Source organism: Neoarius graeffei, chromosome 14 (genome assembly GCF_027579695.1).
Source record: "Neoarius graeffei isolate fNeoGra1 chromosome 14, fNeoGra1.pri, whole genome shotgun sequence".
In the NCBI taxonomy this organism is placed as follows: Eukaryota; Metazoa; Chordata; class Actinopteri; order Siluriformes; family Ariidae; genus Neoarius; species Neoarius graeffei.
The window spans coordinates 18039208-18063042 of NC_083582.1; the positions used below are offsets into that span (position 1 = coordinate 18039208).

At 39.2% G+C, this 23835-nt stretch overlaps 1 protein-coding gene across 2 annotated transcripts; it reads left to right on the top strand.

Moving 5' to 3' along the window:
- Positions 1-7214: 7214 nt before the first annotated feature.
- Positions 7215-23521, top strand: atp2a1l (ATPase sarcoplasmic/endoplasmic reticulum Ca2+ transporting 1, like). Of its 2 annotated transcripts, XM_060938770.1 has the most exons (24): positions 7215-7471; positions 8372-8389; positions 8604-8686; positions 10283-10387; positions 10517-10655; positions 11406-11486; positions 11618-11703; positions 12174-12471; positions 13388-13554; positions 13983-14071; positions 14291-14393; positions 14852-14983; positions 15172-15288; positions 15408-15626; positions 16047-16158; positions 16452-16675; positions 17155-17375; positions 17526-17728; positions 18428-18513; positions 18629-18762; positions 19328-19445; positions 19569-19686; positions 20048-20091; positions 23204-23521. In XM_060938770.1, the coding sequence occupies exons 1-23, from the start codon at positions 7357-7359 to the stop codon at positions 20050-20052; spliced, it is 2973 nt and encodes a 990-aa protein (XP_060794753.1). In that variant the 5' UTR covers positions 7215-7356; the 3' UTR covers positions 20053-20091; positions 23204-23521. The 2 variants fall into 2 exon arrangements, with proteins under 2 accessions (XP_060794753.1, XP_060794752.1); XM_060938769.1 differs by lacking the exon at positions 20048-20091.
- The last annotated feature ends 314 nt before the right edge of the window (positions 23522-23835 follow it).

Genomic DNA, 23835 nt, shown 5'->3' on the forward strand with positions numbered 1-23835 from the left:
ACAAAAATATTATACTTGGTCATTTATTTATTGAGGAAAATTATCCACTATTACATATCTGTGAGTGGCAAAAGTATGTGAACCTCTAGGATTAGCAGTTAATTTGAAGGTGAAATTAGAGTCGGGTGTTTTCAATCAATGGGATGACAATCAGGTGTGAATGGGCACCTGATTTTATTCAAAGAACAGGGATCTATCAAAGTCTGAGCATCACAACACATGTTTGTGGAAGTGTATCATGGCACAAACAAAGGAGATTTCTGAGGACCTCAGAAAAAGCGTTATTGATGTTCATCAGGCTGGAAAACGTTACAAAACCATCTCTAAAGAGTTTGGACTCCACCAATCCACAGTCAGACAGATTGTGTACAAATGGAGGAAATTCAAGACCATTGTTACCCTCCCCAGGAGTGGTCGACCAACAAAGATCACTCCAAGAGCAAGGCATGTAATAGCACGGTCACAAGAGACCCCAGGGTAATTTCTAAGCAACTGAAGGCCTCTCTCACATTGGCTAATGTTAATGTTCATGAATCCACCATCACCATGAACAACAATGGTGTGCATGGCAGGGTTGCAAGGAGAAAGCCACTGCTCTCCAAAAAGAACATTGCTGCTCGTCTGCAGTTTGCTAAAGATCATGTGGACAAGCCAGAAGGCTATTGGAAAAATGTTTTGTGGATGGATGAGACCAAAATAGAACTTTTTAGTTTAAATGAGAAGCGTTATGTTTGGAGAAAGGAAAACACTGCATTCCAGCATAAGAACCTTATCCCATCTGTGAAACATGGTGATGGTAGTATCATGGTTTGGGCCTGTTTTGCTGCATCTTGGCCAGGACGGCTTGCCATCATTGATGGAACAATGAATTCTGAATTATACCAGCCAATTCTAAAGGAAAATATTAGGACATCTGTCCATGAACTGAATCTCAAGAGAAGGTGGGTCATGCAGCAAGACCCTAAGCACACAAGTCATTCTACCAAAGAATGGTTAAAGAAAAATAAAGTTAATGTTTTGGAATGGCCAAGTCCAAAACATTAATCCAATCAAAATGTTGTGGAAGGACCTGAAGCGAGCAGTTCATGTGAGGAAACCCACCAACATCCCAGAGTTGAAGCTGTTCTGTACGGAGGAATGGGCTAAAATTCCTCCAAGCCAGTGTGCAGGACTGATCAACAGTTACTGGAAACATTTAGTTGCAGTTATTGCTGCACAAGGCTGTCACACCAGATACTGAAAGCAAAGATTCACATACTTTTGCCACTCACAGATATGTAATATTGGATCATTTTCCTCAATAAATAAATGACCGAGTATAATATTTTTGTCTCATTTGTTTAACTGGGTTCTCTTTATCTACTTTTAAGACTTGTGTGAAAATCTGATGATGTTTTAGGTCATATTTATGCAGAAATATAGAAAATTCTAAAGGGTTCACACCTTTCAAGCACCGCTGTGTGTGTGTTTGTGTGTGTGTGTGTGTGTGTGTGTGTGTGTGTGTGTGTGTATATATAAAATCTGACAACCCTTCAGATCTTTGTAGACAGTGGCACATGTTCACATCTTGCTCTTCACATGTTTTCTCCAACTGAACACTTAGTATGGCTTTCAGTTAGAAGGAAGGTGTGAACAAATGCACCAACTAGGAATCATGTGCATAAATGGATTTACCAAGAAATATAATTCGTATTAGAGCTTGGCATTCAACAGATGTGGTTAGGTTAACATGGGGCAGCTATGACCTGAAAGTTGGCCTGAAGGGCTAAAGTGCCCTTGAACAAGGCACCTAACCCCCAACTGCTCCCTGGGTGCTGTAGCATAGCTGCCCACTACTCTGGGTTTGTGTGTGTGCTCATTGCTCACTTGTGTGTGCATGTGTGTATCCACTGCTTCAGATGGGTTAAATGCAGAGGAGACATTTCACTGTGCTTATGCTTGAGTGTATGTGTGATAAATAAAAGGCTTCTTGTCATCTTCTTCTCTTTCATTTAGTTAGAAAAATTAGCCAACTGACCATTTTTCTCATTGAACAGCATTTTGGAGCAATACAAAAATTTGCCACATTTGCTATAATCAACACGTGCGAATCCAAAGTGTGCATACTATTGCCTGGCTTGTCTTGGTTTATTTTTAACTTTGCAATGAGAGCAAGTGTCGCAAAAGCAGCTGCTGTTTGGTACTCCCTGATCCTTATCCTAGAATTACTACAGTGCCATCAATTATACAATACTGCAAGAGAAACAGAAATAACAGGCTGGTGACGCAACTACAAAGGAGTACACACACACACACACACACACACACACACACACACACACTGGGCACTTTATTAGGAATATCCATACACCTGCTGTTTTATGCAGTTATCTAATCAGCCCACTTGACAGCAGTACAATGCACAATCATGCAGATACAAATCAAGAGCTTCAATTAATGTCCACTTAAAGCATCAGAATGGGAAAAATTGTGATCTCTGTGATTTTCACTGTGGCATGGGTGTTGTTGCCAGATGGACTGCTTTGAGTATTTCAGAAACTGCTGATCTCCTGGGGTTTTCACACACAACAGTCTGTAGAGTTTACACAGTTCTGTGAGTGACAGTTCTGTGGGTGAAAACAAATGCCTTGTTGATAAGCGAGGTCAAAGGAAAATGGCCAGATTGGTTCAAGCTGCCAGGAAGGCTATAGCAACCCATAACAACTCTTTACAACTGTGGTGTGCAGAAAAGCATCTCAGCATGCAACAGCATAAGACCACACTGGGTTCCACTCCTGGCAGCCAAGAACAGGAATCTTAGAATCAACAACATGTTCCTATTAAAGTGGCCCGTGAGTGTAAAGCGTTTGCCAAATGCTGTCATCATGTGTCAAAACCTTTAACAGTGATTATTTTCCCTAGGTATACCTACAGTGGTGCTTGAAAGTTTGTGAACCCTTTAGAATTTTCTATATTTCTGCATAAATATGACCTAAAACATCATCAGATTTTCACACAAGTCCTAAAAGTAGATAAAGAGAACCCAGTTAAACAAATGAGACAAAAATATTATACTTGGTAATTTATTTATTGAGGAAAATGATCCAATATTACATATCTGTGAGTGGCAAAAGTATGTGAACCTTGAGGATAAGCAGTTAATTTGAAGGTGAAATTAGAGTCAGGTGTTTTCAATCAATGGGATGACAATCAGGTGTGAGTGGGCACCCTGTTTTATTTAAAGAACAGGGATCGATCAAAGTCTGATCTTCACAACACATGTTTGTGGAAATGTAGCATGGCACAAACAAAGGAGATTTCTGAGGACCTCAGAAAAAGCGTTGTTTATACTCATCAGGCTGGAAAAGGTTACAAAACCATCTCTAAAGAGTTTGGACTCCACCAATCCACAGTCAGACAGATTGTGCACAAATGGAGGAAATTCAAGACCATTGTTACCCTCCCCAGGAGTGGTCGACCAACAAAGATCACTCCAAGAGCAAGGCGTGTAATAGTCGGCGAGGTCACAAGAGACCCCAGGGTAACTTCTAACCAACTGAAGGCCTCTCTCATATTGGCTAATATTAATGTTCATGAGTCCACTATCAGGAGAACACTGGACAACAATGGTGTGCATGGCAGGGTTGCAAGGAGAAAGCCACTGCGCTCCAAAAATAACATTGCTGCTCATCTGCAGTTTGCTAAAGATCATGTGGACAAGCCAGAAGGCTATTGGAAAAATGTTTTGTGGATGGATGAGACCAAAATAGAACTTTTTGGTTTAAATGAGAAGCGTTATGTTTGGAGAAAGGAAAACACTGCATTCCAGCATAAGAACCTTATCCCATCTGTGAAACATGGTGGTGGTAGTATCATGATTTGGGCCTGTTTTGCTGCATCTGGGCCAGGACAGCTTGCCATCATTGATGGAACAATGAATTCTGAATTATACCAGCAAATTCATGAACATTAATATTAGCCAATATGAGAGAGGCCTTCAGTTGCTTAGAAGTTACCCTGGGGTCTCTTGTGACCTCGTCGACTATTACACGCCTTGCTCTTGGAGTGATCTTTGTTGGTCGACCACTGCATGAGAAGGTGGGTCATGCAGCAAGACAACGACCCTAAGCACACAAGTCATTCTACCAAAGAATGGTTAAAGAAGAATAAAGTTAATGGTTTGGAATGGCCAAGTCAAAGTCCTGACCTTAATCCAATCAAAATGCTGTGGAAGGACCTGAAGCGAGCAGTTCATGTGAGGAAACCCACCAACATCCCAGAGTTGAAGCTGTTCTGTACAGAAGAATGGGCTAAAATTCTTCCAAGCCAGTGTGCAGGACTGATCAACAGTTACCGGAAATGTTTAGTTGCAGTTATTGCTGCACAAGGGGGTCACACCAGATACTGAAAGCAAAGGTTCACGTACTTTTGCCACTCACAGATATGTAATATTGGATCATTTTCCTCAATAAATAAATGATCAAGTATAATATTTTTGTCTCATTTGTTTAACTGGGTTCTCTTTATCGACTTTTAGGACTTGTGTGAAAATCGGATGATGTTTTAGGTCATATTTATGCAGAAATATAGAAAATTCTAAAGGGTTCACAAACTTTCAAGCACCACTGTACTTGTATAGGGATTGGTTATCATCCTCTCATTCGTTTCATCTAGTTTAGAGTAGTGGTCTTGGAAATGATAATTCTTGACAGAAACATTTGACAATGGTCAGATGAAAACAGGGTAGGAGAATCAGACAATTTTCTCCAGAAAAAAATCAGACCAAGGCTCGATTCCTGACTAAGTCTATTTTAATAAAAGGGTAAAATTGATCAAATCCCATTTATTATTTCATTCATCTTTTAGTAACTGCTTTATCCCAGTCAGGCTTGTGGTGGATCTGTAGTCTGTCCTGAGAACAATGGATGCAAGGCAGGGATACACTACATATATAGCAGGAGATATTTCAGAGCATCATACACACAGTCACACACTCATTCACGCCTAAGAGCAACGCCCCCCCCCCCCCCCCCCCCTTGGGTGTAAGAGGGAACTGGAGAACCTGAGGAAACCCACACAGACATGAGAAAAACTTGTGAAAGGGTAACTGGATCTCAGGACTGAACTTCAAACCTTGATGCTATGTGGTATTACCACTGAGTGGTACATGATTAAAAAAAATCATGATACAATTTTAAAAAAATACGGTAAATTCAAGTTCAGCCAGATTAATTGCCAAACTGTAGATGCTGTGGATTCTGTACTGTTTTAATCTATAGAACTGTTTGACCAAACTTTGTAAAAAAGAGTTGTAATAGAATCTCATACAGTGGGTGATTGCTGACTCAATATATAAGCAGCCTTGATAATAAAAGACACATTGAATGTTCACACTCAGGGTGTACCCCACCTTTCGCCTGTAGTCAGCTGGGATAGGCTCCAGCTTGCCTGCGACCCTGTAGGACAGGATAAAGCGGCTAGAGATAATGAGATGAGATGAGACGTTGAATGTTTCATATGAAATTAATTAATTCATTTCCTTGGAATTTGCTCTTGCCCAGTTTAAAAATGGAACCATTAGGATTCCCATTGCAGGTCTAATGACTTTCAGCAGTGCCTTAACTGGTTGAGCTTGGGAAAAAACAAACAAACAAACAAACAAACAAACAAACAAAACCCTAGATGGTTCTGTCAGTCGGAATGTTTTGCTGAACAAAACAATCATTGGAGAGCTACAATGGAGCTTAAATAAATAGTCATACCGTAGGTTAGTCAATAGTGTGCATATTGACTGAATTTCAATATATTTTTTAAAAAATTAATTTGAAGTTAGTTTTGCATTACACAAGAAAACAACACACAAAGCAGGAATTCTGATGAGTGAGACTGAGTCATTTGTGTTTGATATGAATGAAGGCAAAATTAAATGCGCTATCATTAATCCTGTTTGCTGGCTTGCTGTAATTTACTATTATGAATTTGCGAGCATTAGACCATGTTGGTTGAACAGACCAAAAATGAAATTATTTAATTTCACTAAACACCATGACATTTACTCATCTTTTTTTAAAAATAAAATCCAGAATGGATTGAAGAAAGAGTGCATCATTAATTAATTGTTACATTTTGCTCATCTTTCAAATCTGCAAGAGCAAACTCCACATACGCTTACTTAACTTTTATAAAAGCTCCACACACACACTGAATGAGAATCGGCATATCATTTTGCTATGTGCTGCACATGGAAATACATCCATGTGTACATGTATGCACTGTTCATAGTGACACTGAAATGTGTAGCTGTCTTAGGGTCCACCTCAGAGGCACAGTATATCACTTCTTAGTCTTTGCCCTGTTCCCCTCCCTGTAAAAAAATAGAAATAAAACATGATCTTCCTCTTCCTTATGCAGGCTCCCATATTGAGTAACAGTCCTGCATGCTTCTGTCTGTTTATCTCCTCCTTCTATCTTTGCATCTTATTTCTAACTAACTGGCCACTCTGGCAACATTTAAGACTTTGTTTATTTCTCTCTTTTCATCTTCTCTCTATATCACTATTAGCTGTAATTATTTTCTCTGCATGTCCTGTACCATGCTGTATCACTGTCTTTAGGTTTTACTGAAATTGCAGAACGACACCTACATGATCTGAAATGTGTAGCTGTCTTAGGGTCCACCTCAGAGGCACAGTATATCACTTCTTAGTCTTTGCCCTACTAAATGTTAATCCAGTATATCATATCATGGTAATACAGTGCAATATTCGATCTTAAAGGATTTATGCAGTGAAACATGAGGCATTTTAATAATTTTGTCCCTTCACTTCATACCAGTTGCAATTAATGAAACTTCTAGCACCTTTCTACCAACTAGCACTTTCCCTCTCTCCCCTTTGACCTCCTGAGGGGCCAGTTGAGCCATCATTCATGTCCCCCCCATTACCCGTCTTCTGTCTCACTCTCTCACCTTCTCCTCTCTCCTTATTCCACTGACCATGCATGTTCCAAAAACAGCTGTCCTTTTCATTTCGGCACAACCCCTCAGCTCCCTCTAAGTTATCAGGGTTCCTGTCCAAGTCTGAGTCCTTTGCTGTAACCACACCCCACAAAGCCATAAACAAAGAGCTGGAATTCAGGGGCATGACCACGAGTTGGCTCAACCAATAGGATGAATCACGGTGATATAAAATGCTACACATGTTTGCATTTGTTCGCTCTTTCTGTCAGTCCAGCACTCCTGTAAGGAGGGGGGTCAAAGTAACAGGGACAGACTTCTTGATCCAAAAGAGCATCACGAGCAAAAAAAAGCACAAACGGATTGATAAACACTTTCAGCGACACCTATTTTGCTCCTGAAGATCCTTCAGCCCTAGCAGGATGGAGGACGCCCACACCAAGTCTCCCGTGGAAGTCATAGCCTTCTTTGGGGTCAGTGAGACTGGGCTTACACCTGACCAGGTCAAGAGGAACTTGGCCAAGTATGGCCCCAATGGTGAGAAAGAGAGAATGGAGAAATGGGATGGAGTTAAACCAGGCCATGACTAGGTTGGGAATAAGATGTGACTAGAAAATAGCTTGAGTGTGAGTTGGTTGACAGATGCAGTTTTGATTCCACCCATGAAGCACTGTGAAATCATGCAGTATCTTTGTACCAATTGGTACAAATATGTGACGATAAGACATATGCTCTAAATTTTTGGGTGAAGCTTGAAGTGACACCAACAGGTTGTGCACCAGAAGTTGAGAAGCAGTACTTTAAAATAGCTCAGAAGTAAAGCAGAAGGAGACAGGTGATGGCACAAGGGCCTTGCTTTGGTGATTTGAGACGGCTGATTTCATGAGCGGTATTTCTGCTGAGGGGAGTAGGGAGCTTCTTATAGAGCATTCAGTTTGCATTTTCAGAAATGCAGATAGCATTGCAAAGTCATGATGTACACACCAATGAAAGGAGACCAGGTTTATGGAAGCTCTTTAGATGGTGATCATTGTAAAATGAACTTGTAATGGCCTGGGTTGGTGAAAGATGCTTCATTTGTTGAAGTTCTTCAAGTGTTTTTCCATCCTTGTTTTTCCATTTTGTAATAAATGTGTGCCTTCCAAAATATTAAATCTATCAGTGAAACAAAACAAAATAAACTAAATAAATGTATTATACTTTCATACTTCCTGTAAGAAGTAATCGTCAACATAATCCCTTGGAACTCTAACTTGGTATGTAACTGTATATGAAGTTATCCTTGAGGTGAACTAATCAGTTTGATCAGTAGGCTATTATCAGTTCTTGTCCAAACAGCAGCGTAATAGTCATGTAAAATGAGCAATATAATGGCATTATTAATCTATCCTTTCTCTCTCTTTCTCTGTCTCTTGCTTTTATTAACCTGATCTCCAGAACTGCCAGCTGAGGAGGGTACGTATAAACATTTGTGTTTCTATACTATAAACATGTCAAAGCCTTAATATCCCAATTAACCATGAGGTTTATTCTCTTATTAAATAATTGCTAAAAAAAATTATTTGTTCTTCCATCCAGTGGGCTACTGGTTCCATTACCTAATTGGAACAGATGCTAATACACATGTTTATTGAATTTGACTCTGACAGTCTCATCCAACCTCTTACAGGAAAGTCCCTCTGGGAGCTGGTCATTGAGCAGTTTGAGGATCTGCTTGTGCGAATTCTGCTGCTTGCTGCCTGCATCTCTTTTGTAAGTAACAACAAAACCAAACATACAGACACAATGTCTTGTGACTGAGAGCATAAATCGGTGCTAAATCATCACTTACATCAGCAAGACTAGCTAATGCCTTATTAATCTGTCTACAACAAAACAACTCAAGAGATCCAGGAGATCTAAGTGATGCTCTGGCCACTTATGTCGACATACATTTCCAGCTAAGGTTTCCCTAATAACAATTACAGACATGCTATTTTTGAGTAAGGTTCTGACATAACAGGTGTATTATGGTGAGACCATTACCTTGATACTATCAGATGTTCTGATACAATAAGTAGCTTTACTGATCAGTCAATGAAGGTGACAAACACAATCTTAAGATCTTTTGTGCATTTGTTTGACTGACTGTTGAGTTCACAGCTGATGGACAACTCAAGGCATTTCGCATTTATCCCCCTCATTTACTACACACTTATTACATACTGCACACTGATACCATCTATGGTGATACAGTCATACTTCGCTTGCCAATTTGGCATGTGGTATAAGGAGTTATGTTTGTGTGCTTGCCAAATTGGCATGGCTGTACAGCAAGCATAAGCAGCTTGAACGACAGCTGTGCATCGTGCAACATAAGACCATCCAAGATGGCGCAGATTCTCTACTGTGCACCTGAAATAGTTTCCTTAAGAGCTTATCACTGGTTGTTGGTTGTTATGTCATCTATCTTCACATTCTCGCTTCTTGCAAGAGGACCTGAAGTCCACCTCTTTTTAACAAGGGTGCTTCTTTTAGGGAGTGGTGTTAAGTTGGGTTAGGTTATGTTGGGGGTGTTAAGAAGTAAGGGTTGGACATGAAGTGGTATCGATTGCTTCTGCCCTCCTCCCCATGCCTTGGCCAGCTGTCGCAATGGCCTTAGAAGGAGAATATTGAAGAGCAAAGGAGACGGGTAAGAGGTGTTTATTTTAAGAAAAGCCTCACACTGGGCAGAGAAACTTAATCTCTCAGCAAAGGTCAGGACCAAGGGAAGATGGGCTACAGAGTGCCGGATAATGAGGTACAAAGAAAGGAGGGCCAGTGATAAGCATAGACTCTGAGACATAAAATCTGACAATGTTATGCAACAAGATACTATGTAATATAGTTTTTAGTATTGTTTTTTTCTGCCTTTCATAAGAGCAGTGTAGATCACCAGAACCACTCAGGAATCCAATTAAATGAATGAGTCTAGAGATCATGGTTACAAAATACACACACACACACACACACACACACACACACACACACACACCCCGACATACATAGTCTACTATGGGAATCATATTTTATGGTAACATTAAAATTTTTCTGGTGATAAAGTACTTGTTGTGAATAACAGTGAAATCATTACTGTATGAATTATGAAGTTGTACATGAGCACCTGCAGATCCAAATTTTCTCTGAAGGCTGTTCTCAGGTGCATGTCAATGTATTACAGTAAAAAGACCATCAGTGATGAATTCATTGAAATAACATTCAATTAAACCAATAAAGTCACCTTTATGAATATGGAAGCACATTTTTCATAAACATCTTCATGGTGTTTGAAACAAATGTAAGCCTAATCCCACATCTCTTCCTCTGCAGGTACTGGCTTGGTTTGAGGAAGGTGAGGAGACGGTCACAGCTTTTGTTGAGCCATTTGTCATTCTGCTTATCCTCATTGCCAATGCTGTCGTCGGTGTATGGCAGGTCAGAACATTGAGTACAATCTAGTAGAAGTTATATCACTGTTTTCAAATTGCTAACTGGTTTTAGTTTGCCATACATGCCCTGTATCATTGTGTCATTGGGACTAAAATTAAGTGTTGAATGTGACAGGAGCGTAATGCTGAGAGCGCCATCGAGGCTCTGAAGGAGTATGAGCCTGAGATGGGCAAAGTCTACCGATCTGACAGAAAGAGCGTGCAGAGGATCAAAGCCAGAGAGATTGTCCCTGGTGACATCGTGGAGGTTTCCGGTGAGACATCTTTGCTTTTCCCTTCTCTTCCCCCTCTCTAACTGGCAAACAAGCAGAAGTCTTTAATTGCTCTATAAGAAGCTAGCACACTAGAGGAGGTCTGCAGGGGCTGTGTAAGAAGTTAGCATCCTAGCAGAGGACTATAAGAGCTATGTAAAATCCTAGCTTGCTAATGGAGCATGTGTCAATGACATGCTCAGGTTATTTAAGGTACTTTGAGAGAGGGAGGGAGCAGGAGAACTGTGGAGGCATGATGGATAGTTTTACAAACACGCTGAAAGAAAAAAAATCTTGGGTATAAATACTTCCCTGACACCTGCTAGTTGCACTGCTTGCCTCTTTCCTTAGGCCTTCCTGCTTCCTGTCTATTCAATCTATTCTATATAAATCATGATTTCATTACAAAAAGGGAAAAAAGTGAGTTGCTAGAGACCCCTTAGGATCAATGCTAGAATGCTGTCAGTGTTCATATTGCATCAGCCATATAATATTAAAATATAATATGTATATAATATTAAAAACTGTTATCATATGTTATTATATATAATAAAAGCTTGAAGATATTCGGCCACTGGATTCACCTGCTATTGCTATATTGCTTATTGACCTGGGAGTTACAACAGCTAATATATTAAATTTTTTTTTTACTAACTTGATGTAGTCTGATAAAACTCCTTTCCCCCCCCCCCAACACTTAAAAACTATAATTACTGTAAAGAGTGACATTGAGAACTTGTGTCTTTACTCCAGTTGGTGACAAAGTCCCTGCTGACATCAGGATTACTGCTATCCGTTCCACCACCCTGCGTGTTGACCAGTCCATCCTTACTGGTAGGAATCAGTGTTAGGATTCCAAAAAGATTCTTCCACTTACAGTACAGCCTTTTGAATTGATGGTATTGGTTGATTGATTTTTATTTATTTATTTTTTTGATCATGGAAAACTACAATGTCTGTCTCAGGTGAGTCTGTCAGTGTGATCAAACATACTGATGCCGTCCCTGACCCCAGAGCCGTCAACCAGGACAAGAAAAACATGCTTTTCTCTGTGAGTTGGCAATAATCCACCTGTCCATCCATGATCATTATTTAGTTATCCATCTATTCTATCTCATTCTTGTCTCTCCTTCCATCCATTAACTGTTCAAGGTGAGCCAGTGGATCCCAACTGTGGTCCTGGAGAACCCCACACTAGAAAAATAATCTTTGTACCATACTTTTTTGATCTGTAAGGGTTGGTTAATTACCTGATGAGTTGGATCAGATGTGCAAGAGTGGTAGAAACTGGCAAGAGGTTCTGCAGCACCAGTATTGGGAATCCATCCTTTGTTTTCTTCACTCCCCTCATTATTCCATTAGTTCATCAATCTATCTGCTCAGCCAAACAGAACATGCATACTTTGCATTCTTTCACCTTCTTTCCTCCCAGTAAAAAAAAACCCCTTCATCCATCCATCCGTTCCCACTTACCAAACATGTTACTATTTTATTCCATTTGCAATGTCGTCTCCCATCCAGGGCACCAACATTGCTGCTGGCAAGGCTATTGGTGTTTGCATCGCTACCGGCGTCTCCACTGAGATCGGCAAAATCCGTGACCAGATGGCTGCCACTGAGCAGGAGAAGACCCCTCTGCAGCAGAAGCTGGATGAGTTTGGTGAGCAACTCTCCAAAGTAATCTCTCTGATTTGCGTCGCTGTCTGGATGATCAACATCGGCCACTTCAACGATCCTGTCCATGGTGGCTCATGGATCCGTGGCGCTGTTTATTACTTCAAGATTGCTGTTGCCCTGGCTGTTGCTGCCATCCCTGAGGGTGAGGATATGGAAATCATTTTATACAAGACATTTGGTTTGAGAAATCTTTGTTACAAACCTGAACTTGGGTCCTGGGGTACTGGCCCTAGACAAGGGCCCTAGGGAACACCCCTGGAACTAAATTTGTCAAGGGGCAAATTTAGTTCCAGGGGCAGTTCTATTGACAGCAGCTTCAAAATTCCTACTTGTCTAGGACAATTAGATTTACATGAATGAAAGAACCACAAACCTGGAAACTACCTGCTAGTAAGTAGTGAAATCATGAATTAGCATGCCATTTAAATAAACCTAATCAGCTAGTAATGCCTCTGTGATTGAAGGACACACAATCAACTAATTTACTAATCAATGATGGTGAAGTGGTAAAAATAAGAGGTACATTGTGGGATGTTGCTTTTGTTACTTTTAGCTAGTATGAAAATTACTTTATGAACTGCAAACCAAATTTTTGCTGGATGACTCAACAGGTGAATCTTCTCAGTAGTGCCACATTTGCATTTTTAGGTGCTAAATTACAAAGCAAATAAATTAGTGTGTACAGAATGGGGATGAAATGTTTTGGCAAGCTTCAAGTTGTTTCCTTGTAAACATCTTTTTTATTGTTAATACACTAATCCTGAGCTAGCATAATTTGTACAAACTTCTCCTTCATTACTTAATCACCAAGTAATGCTTTAAAGACAGCAATATTTGCTAATTTACCAATGATGGTGGAGTGGAATGGCAGGGTCTGTTATTATTAGCTAGCAGGAAAATTACCTTGTGATCTCACAAGCTAACAGTTCTTGTTAGCTGTCTTAGAGTCTACTCTTTTCTGTGTGTAGAAGAATGGGATGCAGGTCACAGATTCTGTCACTTGTCATATAATTGTCATATAAATGATTTATATCAGTATTTTGATTTCATTTCTCCAGGCCTGCCTGCTGTCATCACTACCTGTCTGGCTCTCGGTACCCGTCGTATGGCCAAGAAGAATGCCATTGTCCGTTCTCTGCCCTCTGTGGAGACTTTGGGCTGCACATCTGTCATCTGCTCAGACAAAACTGGCACCCTCACCACCAACCAGATGTGTGTCACAAAGGTGTGTATGGCGTTTTTTTTTTTGTTTCTTTGTTAAACATCACAATACTCAAGTGTTTGGCTATAAATTAGGGCATGTGTTCAAGTCTACTGGTCCAGTAGTTATCGATATATTAATACCTTAGTATAAGGTGTTCTGTTAAGATAAATTATTGTCACCTATTAGTTATTTGGACCACTCACATTTCCTATGATGTGGAAGCAAGACCTCTAATATTTAAGGTCTACATACATCTGTATAAGGTAGAAAAATTACCCTTATAAAATCAATGCACAGATTTATGCATTTCACATAAATGTGTAATTTTATATGAAAGTTATATGAAACTTTCTTTATATGAAAGTTATTTTATATGAAATATAAAATAAAATATAACTATCATGAATTGAAAAAGTTCTGATTGTGCTTGATTAAATTTTACTCCATAGATGTTCATCATTGACAGAGTGGATGGTGATCATGTGTCCCTGGATTGCTTCGATATCTCCGGCTCCAAATACACTCCAGAAGGCGAGGTGTAAGTAGCAGAACGACTGATTATTTTCCTATAACATCATGTCAACAAATGTTTTATTCCTCTTATACCACAGCAATTTGCCAACTTAAGGGTATAGCTTTTATCTCTGATTGTTATAAAGTACCGACACTGGAGACTCCTTCCATAAATGTTAACTAAATGTCTCATTATTCTAAGCATCCTATCAGTCTATGTGTATATCAACAATTTGCTCTTTAGGACTAGAGGAGGTGCTAAAGTTGACTGCAATCTCTATGATGGCCTGGTGGAGCTTGCCACCATCTGCGCCCTGTGCAATGACTCCTCTCTTGACTACAACGAAGTAAGAACTACAGTTTTATTTTTATCCTTATACATAAAAACATCTGGTCTTTACTGCAAAAACACAGGAACTTAATTAAATAATTAAGGAGTTATTTAAATTCAAGCAGCTGTTACTCAAATTCTCATCATGTTACTCAAATTCTTATCCACTCTATATGACCAGCTTATACAAGAGATATAAAATGACAAGACCTGGAACACACTTATAGCAAATTCAACACAATAAAATAAATAAGGTGCAAAAAAGATGCTCAGTGTTCTCAGAGTGGAAACAGATAAACAGATAACTGTAGCTTTCCCTTAAAGCTCCAGTGCTATGGAAAGTAAATTCAGACAACAAACATGTCATTATGTTAACTTGTTATACTATTGTGTTTTTATTGTTGAGAGCAGTTCATAGTGTGTGTGTTTATTTGTAGTGAATGCTGTTTCATGGTTTATGTGCTCACTCCACAGGCTAAGAAGATCTATGAAAAGGTTGGTGAGGCCACTGAAACTGCTCTGTGCTGCCTGGTGGAGAAAATGAATGTGTTCAAAACCAACGTTAGCAACCTGTCCAGTGTGGAGAGAGCTAACGCCTGCTGCAGTGTGAGTCACACCAGTCTACACGGTTTAGTGTTACACTCCAAATATGTTTTTATTTTATCAGTATTTAAGTGACTGTTATTTAAACCGACATAGTTTTAAAGAAAATTGCTCTCAGCTCTCAGTAGTTATGGATTTATATTTTATTAGTATTTTCCAACCTGATGAATGTTCTTCTCATTTTCCTGAAGGCTGTGAAGCACATGATGAAGAAGAACTTTACCCTGGAGTTCTCCCGTGACAGGAAGTCCATGTCTGTGTACTGCACTCCAAGCAGAGGAGACAGTGGCAGCAAGATGTTCGTGAAGGTGAGTTCACTGCTTTTACTTCTGTTTGCCCCAGCATCCTGTCTTTCTGTGTCCATGTTTTTAAAATTTTATTTCAGCTCCTTAGCTCTAATAATCCTGTTCCTCACTCTGACCAATAGGGTGCTCCTGAAGGTGTGATTGACAGGTGCACTTATGTACGTGTTGGCTCCGGTCGCGTGCCACTGTCTGGCCCCATTAAGGATAAGATCATGACCATTATTAAGGAGTGGGGTACTGGCCGTGACACACTGCGCTGCCTCGCCCTCGCTACTCGTGACACTCCACTGAAGGTTGAGGAGATGAGCCTTGATGACTCCAGCAAGTTTGCTGACTATGAGGTATTAAAAATTATCTTAAATTATACACCATCAAAACATATATGCTATTCACTATGTCATCCACGTAAACACTACCATCAATTCCCAATAGGTAGGTCCCAAACTATACACCCTACTCTCTATATAGGTCACATAGACACCTTCATCAGTCCACTGTGGGTCTGTCCCAAACCACACACACTACTGACTATACAGTCCAAATAAATACCATCATCAGTCCACTATGCACATGTCCCAAACATATGCTCTAGTCACTATATGGGCCACATAAACAGCATCATACCTCATTTCATGAGGGTTTTTTTTTTTCAGAAAAATCCATAAAACTAATTTTCTTAAAATATATACAGTATGTATACACTATATCAAGAATATGTTAAATTTAGTTCCTTTTTGTTTAATACCTGTGGTATCTCTCAGACTGACTTGACCTTCGTTGGCTGTGTTGGTATGCTGGATCCCCCTCGTAAAGAAGTCACTGGCTCCATTCAGCTCTGCAAGGACGCTGGCATTCGTGTCATCATGATCACTGGTATGCAGCTCAATTTTATTGTCATCTCTACCATACCTTCCATATACAATGAAAGAAATTCCTGCAGGCTGAGCATGTAGAACAAAAAACACAAAACTACACCTAGACAGCATTTTGACCAAAAACGGAATAGCTCATTTACATGAACTGGTATTGTGGGTGCTCCGAATAAATGGATTAAAAACCATAGGAACAACTGTTCATAGCAGATAAACGTAAATAACATAAGTGAACAGGATCTAAATTGTCTAATGGATATTCTTAATTCAATGTGTCAAATCTCTTGCTCTCAGGTGACAACAAGGGAACTGCTGTGGCTATTTGCCGTCGTATTGGCATCTTTGGTGAGGATGAGGATGTGACTGGAAAAGCCTACACTGGCCGTGAGTTTGATGATCTGCCTCGTGCTGAGCAGAGTGAAGCTGTGACCAGGGCTTGCTGCTTTGCCCGTGTTGAGCCTTCTCACAAGTCCAAGATTGTTGAGTACCTACAGGGATATGATGAGATCACTGCCATGGTGAGCAACAAATTTGGTTAGAGGACTTTATGTTCTTGCTTTCCCCATTACTCCACTTTCTCTCCATTTGCACAATTTCCTTTACTTCTCCACTTTTCTGCTTTATTTTAAATTTTTATTCCTCAGATTTCATATTTTTTTTAAATCCTGCAGATCCTCAAATTAAAATTCTAAATTAAAACCAAAATGCTAATGATTTGTTTCATCTTCCTTGTTTTGCAAATTTGTAATCCTGAGACATAGTTTAAAATCTTTGTCATCCTAACTTAGCTTGTAGATTTAATATGCTTATTCTCCCATCACTTTATCTTCAAGATATTCTTCTTCCAATCTTCTATTTCTCATATTTTGTTTCCATTTTTCAAATGTACAATTCTGAGACCATGTTCTTGATTTTGTTTACATAAACATTATTTAGCATGACTTAGCTCTCCCCATAAATTCACCTTAATGCTCTGTTTCCCCCCTCTTCCATCCAGACTGGTGATGGTGTGAATGATGCCCCTGCCCTGAAGAAGGCGGAGATTGGTATTGCCATGGGCTCTGGCACTGCTGTTGCCAAGTCAGCCTCTGAGATGGTCCTGGCCGATGACAACTTCTCCTCCATTGTGGCTGCTGTTGAAGAAGGCCGAGCTATTTACAACAACATGAAGCAGTTCATCCGCTACCTGATCTCCTCCAATGTCGGAGAGGTTGTCTGGTGAGAGCACAGGAAGGGCTTACTATTTGCTAAATTTGCAAATAATGAGGGTGAACTTTATGGAAACATAAGGGAGGGTTAACACCCCCATCTTCAAGTCTATGTGTTGCTAACTGTCACTTCTTCTTCTCTTCTCTTGACATTCTCTAGTATCTTCCTCACTGCTGCTCTTGGTCTTCCTGAAGCACTGATTCCAGTACAGCTGTTGTGGGTGAACTTGGTCACTGATGGTCTGCCTGCCACTGCTTTGGGCTTCAACCCCCCTGATCTAGACATCATGGGCAAAGCTCCCCGTTCCCCCAAGGAGCCCCTGATTTCAGGCTGGCTTTTCTTCAGATACATGGCCATTGGTGGTAAGTACATATAAAATTCATGGTACAGTGAAGTATGCGGGGATAGGATAGCTATTATGGATTGATTCATAATGGTATACCATCACAAAAATATACTGTGACCTCTCTAGTGGAGCACTTAATACTTTCTTCTTGAGTAGCCCACCCAATACAATTTTTCATTTAAGTTCAGGGCTAGAGCCTGAGCAGTTAGAGGCAAATGCCATGGAAGATACAACCACCTGTGACTTATAAAGTCCACAAGAGGAGAACTGCCTGTTTTGCCAATACTCAAACATTTGCTTGTGTTAATTATCTACATATGACACATGTACTGACTACTACCAAAACTGCGTTGTTGGTAACAGAACTTTGACAACTGAAATAAAATCACAATTAGCACTGGTCAAAAGGATTAAGACTAAGACTTGAGATGAAATTTCTTGGATTTTATCTATTGTTGGGTGTTTTCCATGTTCCAGTCTTGGAGGGAGTAGGATTCATATAATTCCAATAATTACCAAGTTCTTCATGGGTGCACTTTGTTTTAGAACATTCAAACACTTCACAACACCCTTCTCCTTTCCATGTTTAGAAAGTCAGATGGTAACCAGTCCAGTGTATCAGTTAGTGTGTACTCAATGAAATCCTCAGAAACAACAACTAATTGGTGGTCTGTGTTCTTGCATCATTCAAAAAACTATTCCTCTTTACCTTTAGGATACGTTGGTGCTGCCACTGTTGGTGCTGCTGCCTACTGGTTCCTATATGATGAAGAGGGCCCAAAAGTGACCTACCATCAGCTGGTGAGTCCTTATCTTCACTGCCCTGGTGTGTCTGCTTGATTTTTCTAATTTGCACTTAAAAGCCTAACCAAGCTAATCTTCTTCTAGAATTTAATCCCTTTCCTTTGTTGTCCAGTCTCACTTCATGCAGTGCCATGATGAAAATGAGGACTTTACTGGAATTGACTGTGAGGTGTTCGAGGCTGCTCCTCCCATGACCATGGCCCTGTCTGTGCTGGTCACCATTGAGATGGCCAATGCCCTTAACAGGTAAGAACATGTCTTTTTGAAACCTGGCTGAAATTTTGCACTTCTGATTAAAAGGCTTTGAGGTAAAATCCCAGAATTTTAAGGTTGTCATATTGAACCCTTGAGCAAGGCACAAATGCTTGTTGAGAAACTCACATGTTCAAAATCATGGACTGCCAAATTTCTACTGTTGGGTTTTTCCTGAGCCCCCAGAGTTAAGAAATTGACTTTTAACTGCTCCAGGCATCAGTGCTTCAGTGATTATCCGTTAGGGTTAAGATACAAAGTTCTTTCTCGACCCATCCTCAGACACTCTGCTACCAGGCCACAGAGTCTATCTTTTGTATACTTTTCTGGATGCAAACCTCAGCATCTTGAAAGTTTCAATCTGAAAACAACAACAACGACAACAAACCATATCGGACTCTATCTTGCGAGACTAATTTCTTTCAGTGTAGCTCAACATCTGAAAGGAGTTGTTTAGCATCCTCAAACTTGGGCCATGGGGATAAATAAAGTTTAAAAAAAAGTCAATCAGTGATTAAGTGGTTATATTTAACAAAACATTTTATCCACATTTCTCCAGCTTGTCTGAGAACCAGTCACTTATCCGCATGCCTCCATGGAGCAATGGTTGGTTGTTGGCTGCCATGACCCTCTCCATGTCCCTGCACTTCATGATCATCTACGTGGACCCCCTGCCTGTAAGTCTGTTCCTCCAACAGGGCTGCATCTCCTTATCTACACTAAATTTATTCTGTAGTACAGATTGTTGCTGTCATTGATGAGGATTTGATGGAAATTTCTGTCATTTCAATGTCCTCCAGCTGGTCTTCAAGCTGACCCACTTGAACGTGGATCAGTGGCTCGTGGTGCTGAAGCTGTCCTTCCCTGTCATCCTCATTGATGAGGTGTTGAAGTTCTTTGCCCGCAACTACCTGGAGGGTAAGACCAACAATGTGAAACACATATATTCTCATATATGAATAGCTGTCTCTATAACTAATATAAAATAATATCTCACACTCTATCTATCTATCTATCTATCTATCTATCTATCTATCTATCTATCTATCTATCTATCTATCTATCTATCTATCTATCTATCTATCTATCTATCTATCTATCTATCTATCTATCTATCTATCTATCTATCTATCTATCTATCTATCTATCTATCTATCTATCTATCTATCTATCTATCTATACAAAATATATCCCATCCTGATTCCAGCTATCCATTTCTAACTCTCACTCATTTTTCCCACTTCATTCCTCATTCATTAATTCTTCTATTCACTTACAGCCTAAACAAATTCCCTCCCTCAGTTACCAAGTTACAAAAGCAAGGTACCCAAAAATGTCTCTGTGGTCTGTCCGCATTTGTGTATTTCTCGTGTGTGTGTGTGTGAGAAAGTTGTTCAATTTTTTTTTTGCATTTGCTGCAGTTCAGCCCTTCCCCTCTCTAAAAGCACTGTTCGTGCATTATTGACTGCGATGCGTTAAAACTGGTGAAGCCAGGGACACTGTTGTTGTTGTTGTGTTGTAGTCTGAATCTTTAAGAATTTTGTATAGTTGGAGCTTATGTAGTTTCACGCTGATGTTGAGTGATGATGCTAAAATGTGGACATCTGTGCACTGTTTTTATATAGAAGAGGGAGGTTAGTGCTCCAAGTGTGCTTGCATGAATGGCAGTTTGTTCATCAAATTCAAATTTCAATCAATCAATATATATATATATATATATATATATATATATATATATATATATATATATATACACACACACACACACACAGTGGCTTGCTTCATCTGTGTCCACAGACAGCAGGCACTAACAGCTTTCATGAAATGGTAGAGAATTAGCTAGCTAGCAATAATTAGCAAGCATTTAATCAGATAAAATAATCAAAAAGTGTATGAATGTGAATTGCAGGTCAATTACAGGTTCAATAAAATTATTTAAAGTTGTGGCTTTGGCTTGCTTGATATGTTCTTGTGTTGTGAATTAATAGAGAATATCGACATAATGGAAGCTCCTGTGTTTACCCCATTTTTATTGTGTATTCGTGTGGCTTTTTAAAAATTGATCGGTATGCAAAAAAAAGCATGGTTTTTTGGGGTATTTTCCAACCCAATATTCATGTTTTATTGTTATCAACTTAGTGCTTCAAATTTACAAAGAGGATGACATTAAATATCTTTTACCATTGCAGTGATCATGGGTTTAACTACCGGTACAACCCCGATTCCAAAAAAGTTGGGACAAAGTACAAATTGTAAATAAAAACGGAATGCAATGATGTGGAAGTTTCAAAATTCCATATTTTATTCAGAATAGAACATAGATGACATATCAAATGTTTAAACTGAGAAAATGTATCATTTATAGAGAAAAATTAGGTGATTTTAAATTTCATGACAACAACACATCTCAAAAAAGTTGGGACAAGGCCATGTTTACCACTGTGAGACATCCCCTTTTCTCTTTACAACAGTCTGTAAACGTCTGGGGACTGAGGAGACAAGTTGCTCAAGTTTAGGGATAGCAATGTTAACCCATTCTTGTCTAATGTAGGATTCTAGTTGCTCAACTGTCTTAGGTCTTTTTTGTTGTATCTTCCGTTTTATGATGCGCCAAATGTTTTCTATGGGTGAAAGATCTGGACTGCAGGCTGGCCAGTTCAGTACCCAGACCCTTCTTCTATGCAGCCATGATGCTGTAATTGATGTAGTATGTGGTTTGGCATAGTCATGTTGGAAAATGCAAGGTCTTCCCTGAAAGAGACGTCGTCTGGATGGGAGCATATGTTGCTCTAGAACCTGGATATACCGTTCAGCATTGATGGTGTCTTTCCAGATGTGTAAGCTGCCTATGCCACACGCACTAATGCAACCCCATACCATCAGAGATGCAGGCTTCTGAACTGAGCGCTGATAACAACTTGGGTTGTCCTTCTCCTCTTTAGTCCGAATGACACTGCGTCCCTGATTTCCATAAAGAACTTCAAATTTTGATTCATCCAACCACAGAACAGTTTTCCACTTTGCCACAGTCCATTTTAAATGAGCCTTGGCCCAGAGAAGACGTCTGCGCTTCTGGATCATGTTTAGATACGGCTTCTTCTTTGAACTATAGAGTTTTAGCTGGCAACGGCGGATGGCAAGGTGGATTGTGTTCACAGATAATGTTCTCTGGAAATATTCCTGAGCCAATTTTGTGATTTCCAGTACAGAAGCATGCCTGTATGTGATGCAATGCCATCTAAGGGCCCGAAGATCACGGGCACCCAGTATGGTTTTCCGGCTTTGACCCTTACGCACAGAGGTTCTTCCAGATTCTCTGAATCTTTTGATGATATTATGCACTGTAGATGATGATATATTCAAACTCTTTGCAATTTTACACTGTCGAACTCCTTTCTGATATTGCTCCACTATTTGTCGGCGCAGAATTAGGGGGATTGGTGATCCTCTTCCCATCTTTACTTCTGAGAGCCGCTGCCACTCCAAGATGCTCTTTTTATACCCAGTCATGTTAATGACCTATTGCCAGTTGACCTAATGAGTTGCAATTTGGTCCTCCAGCTGTTCCTTTTTTGTACCTTTAACTTTTCTAGCCTCTTATTGCCCCTGTCCCAACTTTTTTGAGATGTGTTTCTGTCATGAAATTTCAAATGAGCCAATATTTGGCATAAAATTTCAAACTGTCTCACTTTCGACATTTGATATGTTGTCTATACTGTGAATACAATATCAGTTTTTGAGATTTGTAAATTATCGCATTCTGTTTTTATTTACAATTTGTACTTTGTCCCAACTTTTTTGGAATCAGGGTTTTATTTAGGTAGGCAAATTGTATAATATTTAAAATGGATATGTTAAGAAGAATTATACTCTCACTCACACAGTTTCTTTGAACAGAAATGTCTCTGATTATAGTTCTTTATGAAATAGGCCTCAGCATTTAGAAATTTAATTCATTTACTGAATCTTTAAGAATTTTGTATAGTTGGACCTTATATAGTTGATGTTGAGTGATAATGCTAAAATGTGGACATCTGTGCACTGTTTTTATACAGAAGAGGGAGGTTAGTGCTCCAAGTGGGCTTGCATGAATGGCAGTTTGTTTATATATATATATATATATATATATATATATATATATATATATATATATATATATATATATATATATAAATAAATAAATATAAAATACATCGGCTTGCTTCATCTGTGTCCACAGACAGCAGGCACTAGCAGCTTTTATGAAATGGTAGAGAATTAGCTAGCAGTTAATCAGATAAAATAATCAAAAAGTGCATGAAAGTGAATTGCAGGTCAATTACAGGTTCAATAAAATTATTTAAAGTTGTGGCTTTGGCTTGCTTGATATGTTCTTGTGCTGTGAATGAACAGAGAATATCGACATAATGAAAGCTCCTGTGTTTATCCCATTCAGGTAAGAGTTAAATCTTGTGAAAGAGTGAAAGAGACAAAAGAAGGAGACAATGAAAACTAGAGGAAGAGTCGAGAGATGACATTGAGCCGGAGAGGAGCCTTTTATGAGCACTCCATCATGGGGAGAGAGAACAAAACACAGGAAAATCTATGGAAAAAAATCTATAAAACTGACTGATAGAGAAAACTATTTAAAAAAATTCTTTATGGAAATGATTCAATTAATATATAGGAAAATGGTTCAAAATTAGTGTTTGAATGATTCATTTTATTCTTAAATCTAATAAATGTATTAAAGTTACATTTTTTGTTAAACTTGTACACTCTCTTACTTGTCTTTTTTCTTTTACACATGCTGTTTTATTGTCTTATTAGTATGACCATTAGCTGTACATTTAAATTATCACCTTTGAGCCTTAACTTTGGTATCATTTTGCCCACATCTTCACATAAATCTTCAGAGTAGTTGGTCATGGATATAGCATTATTATTATAATGGGTTTGCTCAATGATTTAAATATCAAAAACATTGTCAAAAGTTCATGTTCTCATTAATGCATACGTACTTACCTTTAGAAACAATTGACACCTCTGCGCTGCTAAATTCTGGATTCTGATTGGCCAGAATGTGTT

What these genes read in the sequence shown, in the direction of transcription:
- atp2a1l (XM_060938769.1), top strand. Translation starts at nt 7,357, where the DNA reads ATGGAGGACGCCCACACCAAGTCTCCCGTGGAAGTCATAGCCTTCTTT. An exon ending in TGACATCGTGGAGGTTTCCG is followed by an intron (nt 10,656 to 11,405) that starts GTGAGACATCTT and finishes TCTTTACTCCAG; the next exon opens with TTGGTGACAAAGTCCCTGCT. An exon ending in CAGATACATGGCCATTGGTG is followed by an intron (nt 17,729 to 18,427) that starts GTAAGTACATAT and finishes CTTTACCTTTAG; the next exon opens with GATACGTTGGTGCTGCCACT.